This window comes from Botrytis porri (genome assembly GCF_014898465.1).
Source record: "Botrytis porri strain MUCL 3234 chromosome Unknown BPOR_002, whole genome shotgun sequence".
Classification (NCBI taxonomy): domain Eukaryota; kingdom Fungi; phylum Ascomycota; class Leotiomycetes; order Helotiales; family Sclerotiniaceae; genus Botrytis; species Botrytis porri.
In genome coordinates this window covers 2655556-2673050 of record NW_024066076.1, presented here as the reverse complement: position 1 = coordinate 2673050, position 17495 = coordinate 2655556, and the positions used below count along the sequence as shown (strand labels likewise).

General features: G+C 44.5%; 6 protein-coding genes across 6 annotated transcripts; 2 read left to right on the top strand and 4 right to left on the bottom strand.

The window, feature by feature from the left end:
* Positions 1 to 646: 646 nt before the first annotated feature.
* EAF01_001791 (uncharacterized protein) lies at positions 647 to 3326 on the bottom strand (the record flags this gene model as incomplete). Its single annotated transcript, XM_038910041.1, has 6 exons — positions 647 to 808; positions 902 to 1651; positions 1704 to 1820; positions 1873 to 2914; positions 2968 to 3125; positions 3186 to 3326. The coding sequence occupies 6 exons, from the start codon at positions 3324 to 3326 to the stop codon at positions 647 to 649; spliced, it is 2370 nt and encodes a 789-aa protein (XP_038774853.1).
* Positions 3327 to 3624: 298 nt separating this feature from the next.
* Positions 3625 to 5483, top strand: EAF01_001790 (uncharacterized protein; the record flags this gene model as incomplete). The annotated part of the gene is made up of 2 exons (XM_038910040.1): positions 3625 to 3820; positions 3877 to 5483. The coding sequence occupies 2 exons, from the start codon at positions 3625 to 3627 to the stop codon at positions 5481 to 5483; spliced, it is 1803 nt and encodes a 600-aa protein (XP_038774852.1).
* A 412-nt stretch (positions 5484 to 5895) lies between these two features.
* On the bottom strand, positions 5896 to 8373 carry EAF01_001789 (uncharacterized protein; the record flags this gene model as incomplete). The annotated part of the gene is made up of 8 exons (XM_038910039.1): positions 7914 to 8373; positions 7754 to 7862; positions 7469 to 7700; positions 7354 to 7418; positions 7201 to 7288; positions 6359 to 7073; positions 6235 to 6291; positions 5896 to 6175 (listed from the first exon to the last, which is right to left on the bottom strand). Exons 1-8 carry the CDS (start codon positions 7952 to 7954, stop codon positions 5896 to 5898), a joined length of 1587 nt encoding a protein of 528 aa, XP_038774851.1. The 5' UTR covers positions 7955 to 8373.
* Positions 8374 to 9769: 1396 nt separating this feature from the next.
* On the bottom strand, positions 9770 to 10495 carry EAF01_001788 (uncharacterized protein; the record flags this gene model as incomplete). The annotated part of the gene is made up of 1 exon (XM_038910038.1): positions 9770 to 10495. The coding sequence occupies one exon, from the start codon at positions 10493 to 10495 to the stop codon at positions 9770 to 9772; it is 726 nt and encodes a 241-aa protein (XP_038774850.1).
* A 479-nt stretch (positions 10496 to 10974) lies between these two features.
* On the top strand, positions 10975 to 13513 carry EAF01_001787 (uncharacterized protein; the record flags this gene model as incomplete). The annotated part of the gene is made up of 2 exons (XM_038910037.1): positions 10975 to 10977; positions 11033 to 13513. The coding sequence occupies 2 exons, from the start codon at positions 10975 to 10977 to the stop codon at positions 13511 to 13513; spliced, it is 2484 nt and encodes an 827-aa protein (XP_038774849.1).
* A 516-nt stretch (positions 13514 to 14029) lies between these two features.
* EAF01_001786 (uncharacterized protein) lies at positions 14030 to 15061 on the bottom strand (the record flags this gene model as incomplete). Its single annotated transcript, XM_038910036.1, has 2 exons — positions 14030 to 14304; positions 14605 to 15061. 2 exons carry the CDS (start codon positions 15059 to 15061, stop codon positions 14030 to 14032), a joined length of 732 nt encoding a protein of 243 aa, XP_038774848.1.
* Between the last annotated feature and the right edge of the window lie 2434 nt (positions 15062 to 17495).

Below are 17495 nucleotides of genomic sequence, written 5' to 3'. Positions count from 1 at the left end.
AAGCGATGGGCAAGGCATGGTAATGGAGGAAGGCTCATCCGACCAGGATGATGATCCAGGCGGCTAACAAGGGTGGCGGCAGTCTATCCTCTCGATGCCTGGTCCTACTTTGATGACCGCCAAGATTTGGTGAGCAGGCCATGCATAGGCTGATTTATCAGAAGTAGATTGAGGGGCATTGAAAGATGTTGGATGTCATGCCGCCAAGATGGGTGAAAACATTTCACGAGTGGCAATTTTCAAGGCGAAGGGGTACAATGCAATAGAATTGCAATTCAATTCTTAGTACATGGTAATGGTAGAAACTTATTACTTTACAAACTTGATGATTTTTAAATGTGATTGGAGAGGATATTGAATGCGAAGAATCAATAAATAACTAGAAGGAAAAAATACACACCGAATTTTTCATGCTCTCATCTCTCTCTTCACTTCGCCCCCCTTTCTTCTATCATCCCCGTTGCTCAATTGGAACAATGCCTAACGTTGCCTGAATACCACGCGATCGTGAACTGCCTGCTTGCCGATATCATCAAGCCAAAAATAGAAGTACGGTGCGTGCAGATACGTACAGGTAGGGCGAATTTTCTTCAATTTGATTGGTGCATGATGACCTTGACCATAAAAAGAGGTCCAATCTATTTCTCTATTCTTCCTCGATCTCGCCTTCTTCACTACCTGAATGGACAGCAGGCTCTTCTTTGGCGGGGGTTTTCGCAGCGGGTGGTGTCCTAGTCCTGTGACGCCGTTCACGTGGGGGAACTGGGGAGCGCTCACGTTGTTTGGGTGTGTTTTCTCTTCTGGTTCTCTGTTTTTGCATTGGTGTTAGTTTAGAAAGTGTAGATATTCATTTCGGGGGGGGGGAGGAACGGAATAATAATGATAATGAACTGCAACGAACCTTACTATCCCTGCGAGTTTCAGTTTCGCTTTCTCTTCTCTTTCTTGGTGCACTGGATCTTTCGTCCCCGTAAGGCAACTCATCGATGCTACCTCGAGGATCCCCGCGTCGTCTGTAGAGTTTCTCTCTCTCATCCTCGCGGTCTCTCCTTTCTCGCTCATAATGACTCATTGAATCATCTCGTCTACTGCGGGGTTTGTCAAGATCACGATCCCGCATTAATCTATCCCGGTCGCGTTCACGATCATGGGCATCAGGATCACGCCTATCACGACGATTTGGAGAAAGTAATGTATCAGCCATGCCGCCCTTTCGGTAGTTCTTTTCGCGGTCTGCGATAGCTTTTCGCCTGTCTGCTTCATACGCGTCAGGTTCTGGGGAGCGGCTACGCCTAGAGCGGGTGGACCCGGAGCCACGATGGTCTCGCTCTCGGTCGCGTATTTTGTGTGTTGGTCGATCAACTGAGGCTCGATCACGACGCTTGGCTCGGTCCTTTTCGGCGTCTTCCTCTTTCTCTTTAAGCCGGCGAATTACCTTGTCAAAAGCTGAGCGACGGAGTTCATCTGTTGTTACGGCAAGATATTCTTCGGACCCTTCAAAACGAGCGCGAACCCGTTCGTAATCATCGCCAATGCGAATAGGAGGTTCGAGATGCTTAATGTAGGATCTCAAGTTATCCACAGCTCGGCGTTGATGGCGCTCTGCGTGATGCTTATCATCCTCATTTCTTCGAGAAATCTTTTCACGTAACTATTTCGATAGTTAGCCGAGGGCAAGTTTGTTGCAACAAAGGGGTACTAACCCGATCAAATATTAGCAACAATGAGTCTCGATCAATGTTAGCAGTTCGTCGATCACTCTGCATCAGTGCTAGGAACTCTTCAAACGGAGTCTTTTGCTGGAGTTCAAACCGTTTATCCTACAAGTTGGTCAGTTTGAGCTTCACCAGATTAAGTATCTATTGAACTTACATCAAGAACATCCAAAACATCATTTCGTGTACTACGCAGTGCGCGTTCCTCTTCCTCGACTACATCCCAAAATAGGTCCAGAGGAGAAGATCCCGATTGACCCAACATATCGACGTACCTGTCATCATTTTCAATTAAAGGATGAATTTGGCTCCACTTTGTTCCTGCCTTTATTTTATTCCCAGCTTTGAGGTCTCGCAAGAGGCCTACAAACCGGTCTCGATTCTGACGCTCTCTCCTTAGCTTTTGGGTCTTCTGCTGCTGTTTAACATCATTGAATGTCTTCTCAAGAGATTTGATATGATTCTCAAAAGCAGTCAACATGTCCGATTTACTGAGTGCCTTGAGTTTCTCGTCACCTTGGAAACGTGGGTTTGACTGGATGATACCTTGTGCTTCTGACCATCTTGTGTATGGTTCGAGATCTAATCCTTTCAAAAGATCAACAAGATCGTCCATCGCAGCTTTTCTCGTTGCGACCTCTTTCTCCGTATTCGCCCTCTTGAGTTCCATGATATAATCTTGAAATAGCTGACGTCTTTCATCATCGTCATTCGAAGAGCGAAAAATCGTCTCTCCTTCAATAATTGGTCGAGCTGTCTTCCATCTAGTGTAGTGTTTGATCTCTGGATGGCTTCTCAGCATAATAGCAAAATCAGATCTGAGTTTCTCAAGTCTCTCCTTTGCACGGTCCTTTTCTTGTAGGCGAACCTCAATGGCATACTTCTCAAAGGCGGCCTTTCGGTCTTTGGGGTCTTTGAGCGCTCGATATTGAGGATCCTTGATAATTGATCGCATAACTTCTTCCCATGTAAGATCAGGCTTAACATTGTGTCGTTTCAAAAGCTTGAGGAAAGCTGCTTCTGCTTCTTCAAAGGTGGAATAATCGGGATCATTATTAGCAGGCACAAAAGCTTGGGCACGGCTTCCATTGACATCATTGCCGTATGCAATTTGACGAGCTTCTCCTAAAGGTTCTCTATCTCGCGGTTGGTCATACTGAGAGGCCGAGAATCCACCTCCTGCGACGAAGGTTGGCACTCTAATAAATCAAAATTAGAATCACATTCTTTGCGTTTCTCGGAAAATACGTACGGTGCAGCGGCGACTGCAGGCGATGCAGCCTCTTTTGACGAAGCTTCCTTGTATACATCTGGCATTTCCCATGAGCTCTGCTTCGTCTCAGTGTTATACCAATACTTTCTCCCCCCTTCCGCTGTATACTCTTTCCATGGCTGATTCAATAGGGCACGCTAAATAAGTTGTCAGTGAAAGCTATATGATAGATAGAATTAGGGAGATAAGAATTATACCTCTGCAGGTGTCATCAAATCTTCCGGCTTGGTCCATTGCGTCGCCTTCGTGATTGTATTATAATAATAAACCCGTCCATCCGCATTTCGCGCTTCCTGCCAGAGAGCAGGAACAGCTGCGTGACCATTCATTCCGTTCATGTTGATGAAACTGAAAGCAGAAAGCGAATTTTTGGTTGAGTTGTTACTAAAAGCGCAGACCAAGATCGCATTTGCGGTTTCCAGAAAAAGGTTCGCGGTTTTGCTCGGCCGCTATTTAGCGCGTTTTCAGCACGGAAGCTAGCCACTACTCTACAGTACTACCATCCAGAACTCCTTTCATGTGAGTTTCCAACGGCATAACACATACTCGTTTTCTTAACAAATTATGCGATTTACAAATATATAACCAGTTATAGTCTATTGTACTTATTTTTGTTTTAAAGGCTCATCACTCACAATGATGGAAGAATCGCAAGAAGAGCCAATTCCTAGGAGCAGCTTGGAGTTCACCGAGAGCTCAATCCTGGACACAATCATTCCACTGGCCAGCGATTTGAATATAGAGGAGGCTTTAAGCGGGAGTGTAGAAAAGCTTGATGAGGGTAATGGTTCTTCATTAGCTGCCATTCCTCAAAGGCAAGCTCTATTTTTTGGTTAGTCCCCCGAGTTACTGGAAAAGCTCTCTATCTTACTCATTCGTAGATGTTAGATGAAACGGTCAATATTTATGTCATCCTACGAACTCCCTACTTTGACGAACGGTCTCTTCGATCCTATCTTAATAGACTTATAATCAGCGTAGAAGGCCAGGTCATCAATGCGAATGGCGAGCATCAAGATAGCTCGGTGGGGCGTGAACTGATTTACAAGGGCTCCGTGCAGGAAAACGATGAGCCATTGATAGTTGTGCAGGGCTCAGACGAGGCTGATAGCGCCAATAATAACGGGCATATACTTTTGATATGGAAATTATCTGCATTTCTTGCAAGACCACGACTACGCTTGCAGAATCCCTCCTTGGTGTTCGCGGCCACGGCGAATCTCAAAGCAGCGGAACAGGTCGACACGGATGCGTTGCGACAGGAATATCTCCCAAGTCAGATCCCATCGGGCTTGAATCTACTTGAAGCTTTCAGTGGTGATGCATATCTGAACGGTATCAGGCCACGACTATCTGCATTGCGAGTCGCAAGAGTTGCACCAGCAGCGCAAATTTCTCGCGACTTAGCTCGACCTTTCAAGAACATCTCACGGCAATCAATCAAAGTATACCCAGCTATAAATGCCCGTGTGCGATATTCCAGACCAAGTAGTGTACCCAACAACACTTCAGTAATAGCTTCGCTAGATATTGATATTACTTCTTTTGCGAATTGTGACATCATACTCACAGATATACAATTGAAGGTGCATGGCGGACAGGTACAAGATTTAAATCAAATCCCCGGGCTAGCGCTTCCAATCACTTGTCGACCTCAAGACGATATTAGCTTTCTTTACCGGATATTGCCTGATGACATTGATGTTACTAACAAGTCTCAAATTCGAGCCATCGACATATCTATCACCGCCAATGCCAATGTCACTTCTGTCTGTAAGCCACAGATTCTGATGCAATGGTCAACATCTCTAGACTTCACACCCCCGATTAATAACGGCTTCGGTCAACCTACGAAACCTATTCAACGTCCTCACAGACCCTCTGCGCTATCTATCGGCGCAACGTTTGACAACATTCCAACGATTTCCTCTCTAGCAATCAATCATCCCGATGCTCTTCCAACAATCGAAGCGACCACTCCAACACGCCCACATCATCGTCATCAAAATTCTGTCCCAGATTTTGGCGTTACCATGACATTTTCCTCTCCATCTACATCTCCTATCTACCCAGGTCATCCTTTCATCTGGTCGATCTTCATAGTGAACCGATCTGACAGACCCCGGAAGCTTGCTCTTCTTGTATTACCAAAAAGACGTCGAACTGAAGCTCGTGTAACACGCCCTCCTTCGGCTGGTCATGGCAGCACACGTCGGGATCCAAAAGTTGCGGATGCTGTCCTCGATGAAAATATAATATATGCCATACAGCGAAACTCAGCAATGGAATCCAGCGAACTAGTTTGTCTAAGTACAGATACTCGTGTAGGGCCACTTGCACCATCAGCATGTTACGAAGTTGAACTCAAATTCATGGCGTTAAAGGAAGGGATTGTGGGAGTAGAAGCCGTAAGGGTGGTAGATCTAGGAACGCAAGAGCATGTAGATATCAAGGATTTACCGACGATCGTCGTTAAACCTGAACCAAAGGGGTAAATGGCTTTGCAGTTGGATCTTTGAAGATCTTAGAAAGGTTTACTCGAGTTGATTGGAGATAATGTATTTAGATTGTAAAAAGCAGACTTGAATTGAATAATGATATTTATCCTAAATTAACCCTAATTGCACCCATAATTATTGCAAGACGACAAGGGTATAGAGAATGAAAGTAAACAGTTTCTTCTTGGTCTGAGCGATAGCCAGCCATTGAGCATCCCATCCTATCCCATCCCATGCCAACCAAACCAAGCCAAACAATGCTAATCCCCCAAAACCAAACCTCATCTTTAATCATCAAAATATCAGAACTCGAATTCCAGCTTTTCGTCCATCTCCCCTATATTCACTCATCTTACAACTCACAATCTACGTACACCCACTCTCATACCAGTCTCCAACCCCACCCACCCTATCTCCCCCCTCCAATCTCCTCCTCCTTAATCTCTCCTATCTCTCTCCCCTTACCCACACCCCCCATCTCCACCGCGGCTCCCGTTCCCACATTATCGCCCAGCGAAGCATGATGCGCATCATGTACATGCAGCAGATTACCACCTTTCTCGACGTGGTTGGAACCACCAAACAACACGTCGATTTCTTCAAGCGATACTTTTTTCGTTTCGGGGACGAGGAACCAGACGTAAAGCGCGAGGAAGATGTTGATGCTGAAGAAGAAGTAGAAGGTTTTACTGTGGGGGAGGGGTTAGTTATCTAGGGGAAGGAGAGGGGTGGAGGGGAGGGAACGTACAAGCCTTGGTTTTTCAAGAAGGTTGGGAAGAATTGTTGGAAGATGGAGTTTGCTACGCTAGGTAGTGTTAGTAATCTATGGGATTATCTCAAGAGGAGACAGGACAAGAAAACTCATAACTTACTTCTGCATCTGACTCGACATACCCACCGCCTGAGCTCTAACATTCATACTGAAGACTTCCGCGGTCCAAATCCACACCGTAGCTCCCCAACTGGGTTTATAGAACAAGATGAATAGGAACAGTAGGAATACAATCGCGATGGCAACAGGATGGGACTTTGAATCTCCCTTGGCGCCAGTATTCGGGGTGAGGGTACCCACGAGCGAAACGATCAACATACAAATCGACATACCGATCGCACCCACAATAAGAAGGAATTTTCGTCCAAAGCGATCAACAGTCCACACCGCATTCAGCGTGAAGAGAATTCCAAACGTAGCATTCAACGCATTGATCAACGCAATCGTGCTAGCATCCGGGAAAACCTTCTTGTAAATCGCAGTACTGTATGTATTCAGTGTTCCCTGTCCGGTAAGCTGTTGCCCGATATTCAAGATGAAAGCTAGGATGAGACGTTTTCGGACCGAGCGATCTTTCCAAAGTGCAGAATAGGAGGAGGAAATGGCTTCTTTTTCGAACTCGAGGGCTTCCCGGATAACGAGAATTTCGTCTTCGACGTCTTGTTCTGTGGCACGTACGCGACGGAGAGCGACGCGGGCGTCTTCCACACGTCCGCCGTGTTGGATGTACCAACGAGGACTTTCGGGGATGAAGGGGAGGAGGGTGAGGATTATGATGGGGACGAGCATTTGGAAGATGACGACCATTTTCCAGTCTGTGGGGTGGGTGTGTTAGTTGGTGGTGGAGATGAGTTGATATGGATTTGAAGTGAAAGGATAAACAAGAGGTGGTTGAACACATCTGAAAATTAAGAACGTGAAAGTAAACAGTGAGAGTCTTACCCCATTCTCCAAGCGTCTCAACATGTTTTTGACAGGCGAAGTTAATCCAATAGGCAATGAATGAACCAACTGAATAGAACAATTGCCACTGTAACAAGTCTATATCAGCATGCGATTCTGAGTTCCCCAAAACTTCGGTACAGTGAAACTCACAAAGGCCATTATTTTTCCTCTAATCTCAGGTGGTGCAAGTTCACCAATGTACACAGGTCCCGCCGCTGTATATCTGATTAGCAGAAACTTGAACAGAAGGATTCAACAAACATACTCAATGCAACACCCTGACCAAGACCAATAATCACACGACCAGCGATAAAACATCCAAGTTGACCTCGAGGAGAAAATGTTTGAATGAAAGTAGCGACAATAGTCACAAAGCAACCAATTGCCATACCCCATTTTCTACCAAGCCAATCTGCTACTGGACCACCGAGAAAGAATCCAGCGATAATGGCACCGACAGTGTAGGCAGTATTGACAGCCCCAATTTTTTCGGTATCCTTGATCGTTTGTTAGTCTGGATCAAATGCTGACTCTTTGATAGGAAACATACTGGGTGGTTGAAGTAAGCTACCCAGTTCTTTGAGCCTTGTACGGAATTGTATACAGATGCATCATATCCATATAGCACCATGCATGATGCTGCGACGAGCGAGATATACCTATGTAGCGTTAGGTCACCATTACTATCAAAAAAGTACTGTAAGCCTTACCAGTTGTACACCCTCGTCTTATCCGCGTTAAAGATCCCCATTTTGGTCAACTAGGACCCAGCCTTATCAGATATAGAATGAAAGGTAGATCTCAATATCGATATTGATATTAATACAAGAGAAATTCCACAACGAAAAAGTGGAAAGATTGTCAATTAAAAATGGAAGAGACAAGATCGACCGCTAGAACTTCTTACAAGGCTCCACCCACACTTTATTGCGTGAGCATCGCATGTTGAGCAGTTTACGGTCGTTTATGTAAATTGTGCCTGCACACGGTCTCGATGCGACAAGGATGATAACCTAGCAGGCCGTTTCCCGCACCCCATTCTCAGCGATTTTGGCTCCCCCTTGAAGCTTATAACCATGAAGCTTACGCCAACGAAACTCGAAATGGTAACCGAACGAACGGGGAAAGTATAGCGGTAGACTAAGGCACAACCTTGAACCAATGACCAAGGAACTTTCCAACATTAGCAGATGACAATTGCAATCCCCCATACTCCAGAAAAAGCTTCTGTGGAAGATCAATAGAAGCGGATAATCCCACATTAAGAAAATCCGCGAATCATAACAAATCGACAACACAAGTGGTGGCTTTTTCATTGTAATTCCACCTACCTAAAGGACAAGAACAATCCCAATCCTCTGGTTCGAAATACCCTACCGAGATTTCAAACCTGCAACTCCAGCGAAGGAGGCATTTTCTCATTCCACGGGATACAGACATGGGATCTGGAACCGAAACCTTTTACCCCAGTATATTTAGGCCAGTATCTTTTTAAATTGCTTTCGACCAAGCGCGCTAATGCATACTCAAATGTTTTTCGAATAGCAACAGGAACTAATTGTTGGTACAGGCTTCCATACCATTTCAGCGGAGTAGATACTTATCATGGAAACTCCTAATGTATGCACATGTATGTGTATTCAAGTAAGTATCTCTTGACAATATGAAATGGCGACACATCCACCAATGCCACCCACACCATACTTATTACGAGTGGCAATGTATGTACGAAGTATATCTGGTGCTAGAACCGTTAATACGTTTTCATCCCCTGCAATAAACCATACATAGTGGAGACTCAACTCCGGATAATAGATCGTAATGCGGGGTTAGTGTATTGGAGTGACAAACATCCCTAGGTAGTACGTACCTAGACACGATTAATTAAGGGTTACGCCTGCTTTAAATTGCTACCCAAGTTTCCATCGTAATGTCATCGTAATGTGTAAATGTGTAAATGTGTAAATTAACAAAGCGTTGAGACACTGCTTAATTGTTGTTTGTTTATGTGTTAAGTGTTACACCCAATTTCAAAGGATTTGATTGAATTTCGGGTCGCCTCAATAAATCTATACACATCCTACCCATCCTACCCATCTTACCCATCCTACCCATCTTACCCATCTTACCCATCTTACCCATCTTACCCATCTTACCAGTCTTTTGAGGGGGTGGAGATCTCACCACCGCCTTGTAAAATATTGGATAAAGGATAAAGCCACATGAGCATCCAAAGTGAGTATCTACACGCGTGGAAATCTGCCAGAATCTGCAAGCTGCAGGCTACTTTTGATCTATGTACTCTCAACACAAAAACAAGGGGGTATCTCTGTGTTTCGTCCAAACGCTTAACACCAAATATGTGACAGGGAAATTATTTGACATGTGAGTTGTGCAACCCGGTAATGCCTGCTATGCTGTATACTTCATATTCATGAGTCGAAACTCTTGCATAGCTCGAGTTGGTGAATAAGGTGATATGCCATCAACCAAACAGATAAGTGCTGTGCTGCGTGCTTTCCGCACGATTGCTATTGGTGCTTTAGAATGCGAAAATATTAGTGTCCTACCAAAGAACCAAATGATCCTGATCTTGGAAATGAGAATCGCATCTTTTTTGAGGGTGCTCCATTACCTTCACCTCGATTATTTCGTCCGGTCGCGCCTTCGCATCCTCTGCAAATGCATACATAACAAGGTTCAAAATATCATCTTTGAATTCGTCTATGTTTGACTCCAATAGCGTTATGCCTGAATAGCGGTCCCACGAATCAACTTCTTTCTCGCTTGGGATTCCTCTCACTAGGATGACTTTTCTCATGTGCGGAAAAGTCGAACGGAAACGAGTAATGCTTCCCAGAGCGCGAGAAAGATGAAATGGAAGGCTGTAACCAGCTGCACCCCAAAATTGTTTCGCCAGAGCAATGGATTGAATCTGATGATGGTAGGGTTGAGATGGTGATTGGATAGAAAAATGCTTTGCGATAGCCATCACTTCATCCACATACTGTCTCGAACTGAAATATATTGTATCGCAAACGGGATTAAAGTAAATATCCGCTGGCTGTGTATCCGTTCCGAATGACATATTGTAAGATTGGAGAGCAATTTTACGGGATTCTCTATTCGTATGGAGTATGGCTGGAGGGGGGCCATAATTGACAAATTTCTTATCAACAATGTCGTAATTCAATTCTAGAATACGTTTGTGAAAAGCAACAAGCTCCCATATGAGTACTCTCAGCTCCAAAGGGAGGTCAAGGAAGCGGAGAAATGTATTTGCAGTATTCATGATCGGATGAATACCGTTGAGACTGATGATATCGATAGGAGCTTTCGGAAGTCAGCAATCCAGAAGGAAAGGGGCGTACGGGGCGGCACGGGGTCTTAAAAGTGTTGATACCGGGTTGGGAGCCGGATTGAGGTGGTGTCAAAGTTCAAACATTCCACACATATTCAAAAGCCAATTAATATTCGACACTCTTGAAGATTTGATGTTGGTTGTAGTCGTAGGGAGTAGAATTTGATGTTGTTTTGCTGAAGGGAAAGGAGCGGTAGCTCGGTAACCCAGTACTAGCGTACATTTTCTTGGCGGGATCGATCACCAGGCGCAATATCAAAACAAAGGAATCACACACTCTGAGACATCACGCATCATTGTTTTGTCTACGATTTTCCCAAAACCTACAAGCATAAAACCTCTCATGGTTTGATCTTGGAGTCTATGGATATATATTGCTTCTTGTTTTGTATTTCTATTCGCTACTCACCATGGTAAGCAAAACGCAACGGAGAATTTCCAAATGATCTCATCTGACATCAAAAATAGGCAGACAAAGCTAGCTACTTCACACAGCTCTATGCTTTAAGTCATTCGGATTCAGATGATGGGGAGCTCAATGAATCGAGAGAATTTTTGAAAAAATGCAAGAATCCCATTTTGGATGCTCCATCACAAAGAAAGCGTAGTTTGCTACCTCCCTTATCTAAGGATGCAAATCTACCACCACCTCGAAAGCTACATAAACCGCTTCTCAAAAATGTTCCAACATTACAGCGAAGTCATTCGGAGCCAAAAGGGAGTGTAAGTACGGCTAAAGATACGGTAGATAGTACGACGGAGAAACCGTTTGAGTCACCTCGTAAAAGGTCTGGTCTTCGAAGTGAATCGCGTGCTACGCTTTCTACTGGTAGTTCATTTGAGAAGGAAACTTCGTCATCTTTAAGAAGTGCAGATAGCTCAGCAAAAAGACCAACTAAAGATCAACGCAGCACATCAAATCCAACATCAGCTACCTTAGTTCTTACCAATAGTACAGGAATCGCATCAATGCTTAGCAAAAAGAGAAAAGGAGATGCCCAGGAAAACGGGGCCACCAAAAAACCCACCAAGAAGAAAGAGAAACCTCTAAAGTTTGTTCCCCCAAAGGATCGGGTCTTCCAAGGTCTTAATTTTTTCTTCCTTCCTAACGATGATAAATCTCCAGTTAGACGTTTTCGCATCATTAAAGCAAGAGAGCGCGGCGCAACATGGATTAGAGATATAAACGAGCCCATCACGCATCTTATCATTGACAACTCCTCGACACGCAAGGATGTTGTGACCTACCTCGGAGTTCTTCCACCTGGAGCCAGTATGGTAAATGAGGAATGGTTATTAGATTGCATTGAACAGAAATTCCTGTATGAACCAACTGGGAAGAAATATCAGGTCAAAAATCCAGATGCAGTCGTCGAAAAGAAGCAGATGCCGATACCATCAATGTCACAACAGTCGAATGAATCTCTTCAATTAGAACCTCGTAACAGGAAACCTAATAAGTGGGAATATGTGCCTCCAAAAGAAACACCTGAACGTAGTCAACGTTCAATACCAACCGTCAAACGGGTCTCTTTTCCCTCGACCTCAAATTCTGTACCAGGGTCACCGGGAACGGATCCAAATCGTTTAACGGAAGAGAGCTCGCAGCACCTTAGTCAAGGATCTTCTCCCAACCCAAATCACGCAGACTTTGGTATCCTAAATGAAGCAATCGAATTAGCCAGGGCAACCGAAGGTGTACTCGATCATGACAACTCTGACGATGATCTAACATCGAATTTCAGTGAATTTGATGATACCATTGATGAATCAGACTCAGAAGATGGTCGTCGCTCCCCTCTAAAAGCTCCCACCAAAACCCGTCGAACAGCTCCTGCGGGCAAAGGAAGTCTAAGTAACTTCCAATGCATGACAGGTGGAACCGCCTCCGACGAACCCAATCCCAACGATCACACAATCCAAATTCTGTCACGGATGAAAGACTATTATGAAAGAATCGGCGATCAATGGCGTACCCGTTCCTACATGCTCGCATGCGGCCAACTCAAAAACCAACCCGCCCTGATCCGCACCTTCTCCGAAGCCATCGTAATCCCCAAAATCGGGCAACGCATCGCCAAAAAAATCGAAGAAATAGTCCTTACCGGTCATCTCCGCCGTCTCGACCACGCAGAAGCAGAACCAGATGATAAAATACTCAAACTATTCATGGGCATCTATGGTGTAAACTACAAGCTCGCCTCAAAATGGATTTCTCAAGGCCATCGCTCCTTTGCCGATCTCAAAAACAACATCAAACTCACCCCCAGTCAACAAATCGGCATCGAACACTACGATGATCTACAACTCCGGATTCCCCGCCATGAAATCGAACAACTGGGTACCTTCATCATCGAAACGAGCAAATCCATCGATCCCGAAATCGAAATCACAATCGGTGGTTCCTATCGTCGCGGCGCAAAAACATCAGGCGATATCGATATCATCATCTCTAAACCCCACACTACCAAGACAACACAACTAACACCCTTCCTCTCTTCTCTCGTAAAATCTCTCACAGATTCCCACTTTCTGACCGCAGCCCTTGCAGTACCGCATAATAACGAAGGGTCAAAATGGCACGGATGTTGTGTTCTCCCCTCTCCCCCTTTCTCTTCCTCTTCTCAATCCCAACACACTCCTCTCAGCCCCTGGCGCCGCATCGATTTCCTCCTTGTCCCAGCGTCCGAAATCGGCGGTGCACTCATCTATTTCACCGGCGACGATATATTCAATCGGAGTATGCGTTTACTCGCTGGGAAAAAGGGGATGAGGTTGAATCAACGTGGTTTGTATAGAGATGTTATGAGAGGTGGGATGAAAGGGGGGAAGTGGGAGAGTAGGAAGAAAGTCACCGAGGGGACTTTGGTGGAGGGGAGAGATGAGAGGGCCATTTTTGAGGCCTTGGGAGTGCCGTGGAGGGAACCCTGGGGGAGGGTTTTGCATTAGGGGGTAGGGGTAGGGGACTTTTGTCGGGGGGCTTGGTGCTTGCGAGCAGGCGGTGGTGTATTGATGGTTGTGGAGGGGAAATACCAATCTTCATATTTGCCCCAGGTTCCGGGTTTGGGAATACTCATACAGACTATGAATATGCGTCAGGAACCCAAGTCAAGACCTGGAATTGAACTCAGATGGAAAGTTTTTGGGTAAAGCAGGAAGATTTCTAGGTTGGATGATGAACTTACGGCATACTGGTTGGAGTAAACACTGCGTTGTTTTAGAATATCGTAATTGGATATGCGATTAGATGTTAACTACTGAGTGCATTGGATTGGTTTTGGTTTATTAGTTTTATTATTGATCATACATGCAGTCAGTCAGTCAGTCAGTCGGTTACTTAATTTAGTCAATTATCTCTCGATATATACGAGCGATTAAACATGTGATGAATCCTTGAATGCTTTCTATATATATTTCTAGTGTTGCAATGTATGTAGTAAGTGCAAAGCAATACATCCTATCCATCTATCTACGCATCCATCTCATTTCCCCATCCTCTCTCCTACTCTTCCCCCCTCTAACCATCGCCCAATTCCTGCCCACCCCCAACTCTCCCAAATCCACCTCCATACAATCCACCTCTTTAAACCCCGCGCGCACATACACCGGATACCCTGCGGCCGTCGCTTCTAAATAACTACTTTTCCCTTGGGCATCTGCGAGATTTGTGATTGCGGTGAGGAGGAGGGTACCAAGACCGAGGTTTTGGTAGGGGGGAGAGATGGAGAGGAAGTAAATTACTGAGTGGGGGTTAGATGGGTTTTGGGGGTTTGTATGGGAAGGTGGTGGATGGGGAAATCAGGGAGAGGGTAATGATAGTGAGGGGAAGGGAAGAGTATGGAAATGAAGGGCGTTCTTTCTGGTGCAAAATGAGATTGACACGAGGTGACTATTCATTTTCTTCGAAATGAAAGGAAAGAACTCGAAAAGGGTAATATAGGAAGAATGAAGTACTCGCTAAGAAATGTCAAGAGCACCGAAAACCCCAAAGAAAACTACGAAGAAAACGGAAACAAGGAGAAGAAGAAAAAGTGACATACAAAACATTTCCTCCCTCTTATACCATTTCTCCCTCATTCTATCCCAGCCCTGTATCTTCGCCTCACAAATTTCCAACACCGAGCCTTCCGGAAACTTTCCCTCTCCTCTTTCTCTCCTCTCTTTCTCTTCCTTCTCCTCTTCTATCTTGCTCTGCTCTTCTTCCTCTCGACTCAGCACATGTGGTTCAGCGAAATGCGTCCAGCCGGCCGTATTCCCGGTGGAATTTTCTACAAGTTTCCAGGTGTGTGTGTGAGGGGTTTGCAGATATTTGGTGAAGATGTTGGTGAGAAAGGAGGTGAAGACGGAAGGGGAAACTTGGGAGGAGGGCCAGCGGGCGAGGCGGAAGGGGTCGCTGGCGAAGGAGAGGTTGTAGGTGGTGAGCATGGAGGGGAGGTCGGTGGGGGTGCAGGGGTGGATGGAGTAGGAGGGGTTGGGGGAGATGGGGATGGGGGGCATGATGGAGAGGGGTTTGGAAAGCGGTGGAGAGGAGGGGGGTTTGTGGGATGGGAAGTTTTTGGAGAATGGATGGGTTTGGAGAATGGATGGGTGTAGAACAATAGATGAGTTTGAGTATGAGTATGAAATCTCGTGTTGAATATTTGGTATTGAGTATACAGATACTGTTAGGGTAATGGATATGATGTGTTGTAATTATCTCATTGAAGATACGTGATCAATGAGCATTTGGAGAATATACTTATACCTCCATGACTCCTCCCACTTTCCGGGCAAGTAGTCTACCAATAGTCTGATAATGACTCATCCACTGAGATGCTGAATATATACCGGGTCCATAGCCAGTTCAACATACAAATCCGAATTCCTGTCGGTGTTCATCGTGTACAGTTCCATCATTGAGAGAGAGAAAAGATTGTGATTTGTTAGCAGTCAGACTCCCACCCCACAACTCATATTTTGACCCCATAACCAACCTACTATGGAATTTCCTCTCCTTATCCCGACGAATACATATTTCGGCATTCAGCCTTGTTGAAATGATTGATAAAACATGTCGCAATCATCGTGTATAATGAATGATACGACTCTTTATCTCCAAATCTCATGCCAGCAATATGATATATGAACCATAGATGAAATATATTACTCAATTAAAAACGTTGCCGCTTCGTAACTGAATGCAATTTCGGAGGGTTTTATGACCGTTGAATCGGCGTTGAGTCGTTGACCCTCTTTCCCTGTGTATCTGGGTTCATTATCAATCATTTTGAAGTTTGAACGATGGGAGAGAGGGGATTTGATACAACTGCAGTATCATCAACCAGTATTTAAATTCATACTGCTATCTATATACTTTCGGCAATGATCATGTAGTAACGAATACGCTCTTTGACAGAAGATCAGAGGTGAAATCGAGAAATGACTCCCTTTCGAGAACCCAACATAACGGGGTATTTCCAATGCTCAATGTGAAAATCCGATGATTTTAATCTTATTTTATGAATTTGATGGCCCTGGTGATCCAAGTTCCTATTTTTTCCATTTTTTTTATTTTTTTTATTTTTTTCTTCTACCATGTAAGGTTATGGTGTGTACTTCTTCACGTTCTAGATTTTGATTGCTTTGATGTTTCCTATGGAGTCAAATTTCAATTGTCCTTGCACTTCTTGAGTAAAAGATTAACATCAGTATCGTATATCAACGTGGCTTTACAAGGATGGGACCATCCAGGGCTATTTTGTGGCCCCGGAGTCGAAGGTGCTTTGTGCATATAATAAGCCGGGTCTTATTAATCTGTGTATGTATGGTGTACCTTACAGATTATTATAGTGGTCGGTCACTTGGTGGGACGAATTGAGTTGAGAGTGAAAGATAATCTTGGATTGGATTGAGGGTTGTACAGTTGCAACTACAGAAACTTTTCTGTGTACCATCCGGAACTCCTTCATTTTCATGGGTGAGTAGGTAGGTAGTACTGTATTCATACCAGCTTGACTAGTACCTAGCATGTAGCAAGAATGGATAGTTGCGAAGAAGAAGAAGAAAAGAGATGAAGAGGAGAATGGAACACAGAAAGAGAAAGAGAAAGAGAAAGAGAAGTAAAAGAAATCAAGCAATAAAGGATCAAAAAGGATAAACATGACAGTAATATAAAAATCAATTCATCAAGCTCCGCCCTTCATATTCCAGCTCCAATGCCAGTTCCAAATTCCACCTCCACTTTCACTACCGACGAAGATCATCGGGATACATAATACTACGAAGTATAGAAATTAAACTTGTGGAACTTGTTTGGATATGAATCTCCATACAAAACCACCCACGGAGAAATAATCTCAGTTCTCAGTGCAATGTGTGAACCGTGAACTGTCTGTCCTTCACAATGCCTCCCAGGTATGGACTTGGTACTCGTGCTATTGCTGTAGCTAATACTTTGGGATTCGACGTAGGTAACAAGTAGCTTGTACCGTCGATGTCCGACATTATTTTGCTCGTGGCGTGGGGATATGCGAACAAATGCTGGATGCTGGATGCTAGATGATAGATGCTAGATGCAAGATGCAATGCATGCAATACGGTGTAGTATTGAAAGGGAGAATTAAAAGTAATCATTATGACTAGGGGACTAGGTAGGCTGGTAGGTCGAATAATGAAGAGAGGGAGAGCATAGATAGATAGATACCAGTAACTTTCATAGACCTTTCTATCTCTCTCCCCTGCCTACACTTCACTTCACTTCACTTTATTCTTTCTCCTTCTCTCTCTCCGCCTTCTCCTCCTTCTCCTGAAAATATCCAATTGTCAAATTTGGTAACTATTCACCATGAATATATGAATTGACTGCAACCTCGCACGACCGTGATATAGACCAAACGAAACCGGATGGCCCCTATCCCCGAATCCTACCAAATCAACCCTCATAGCACACCAG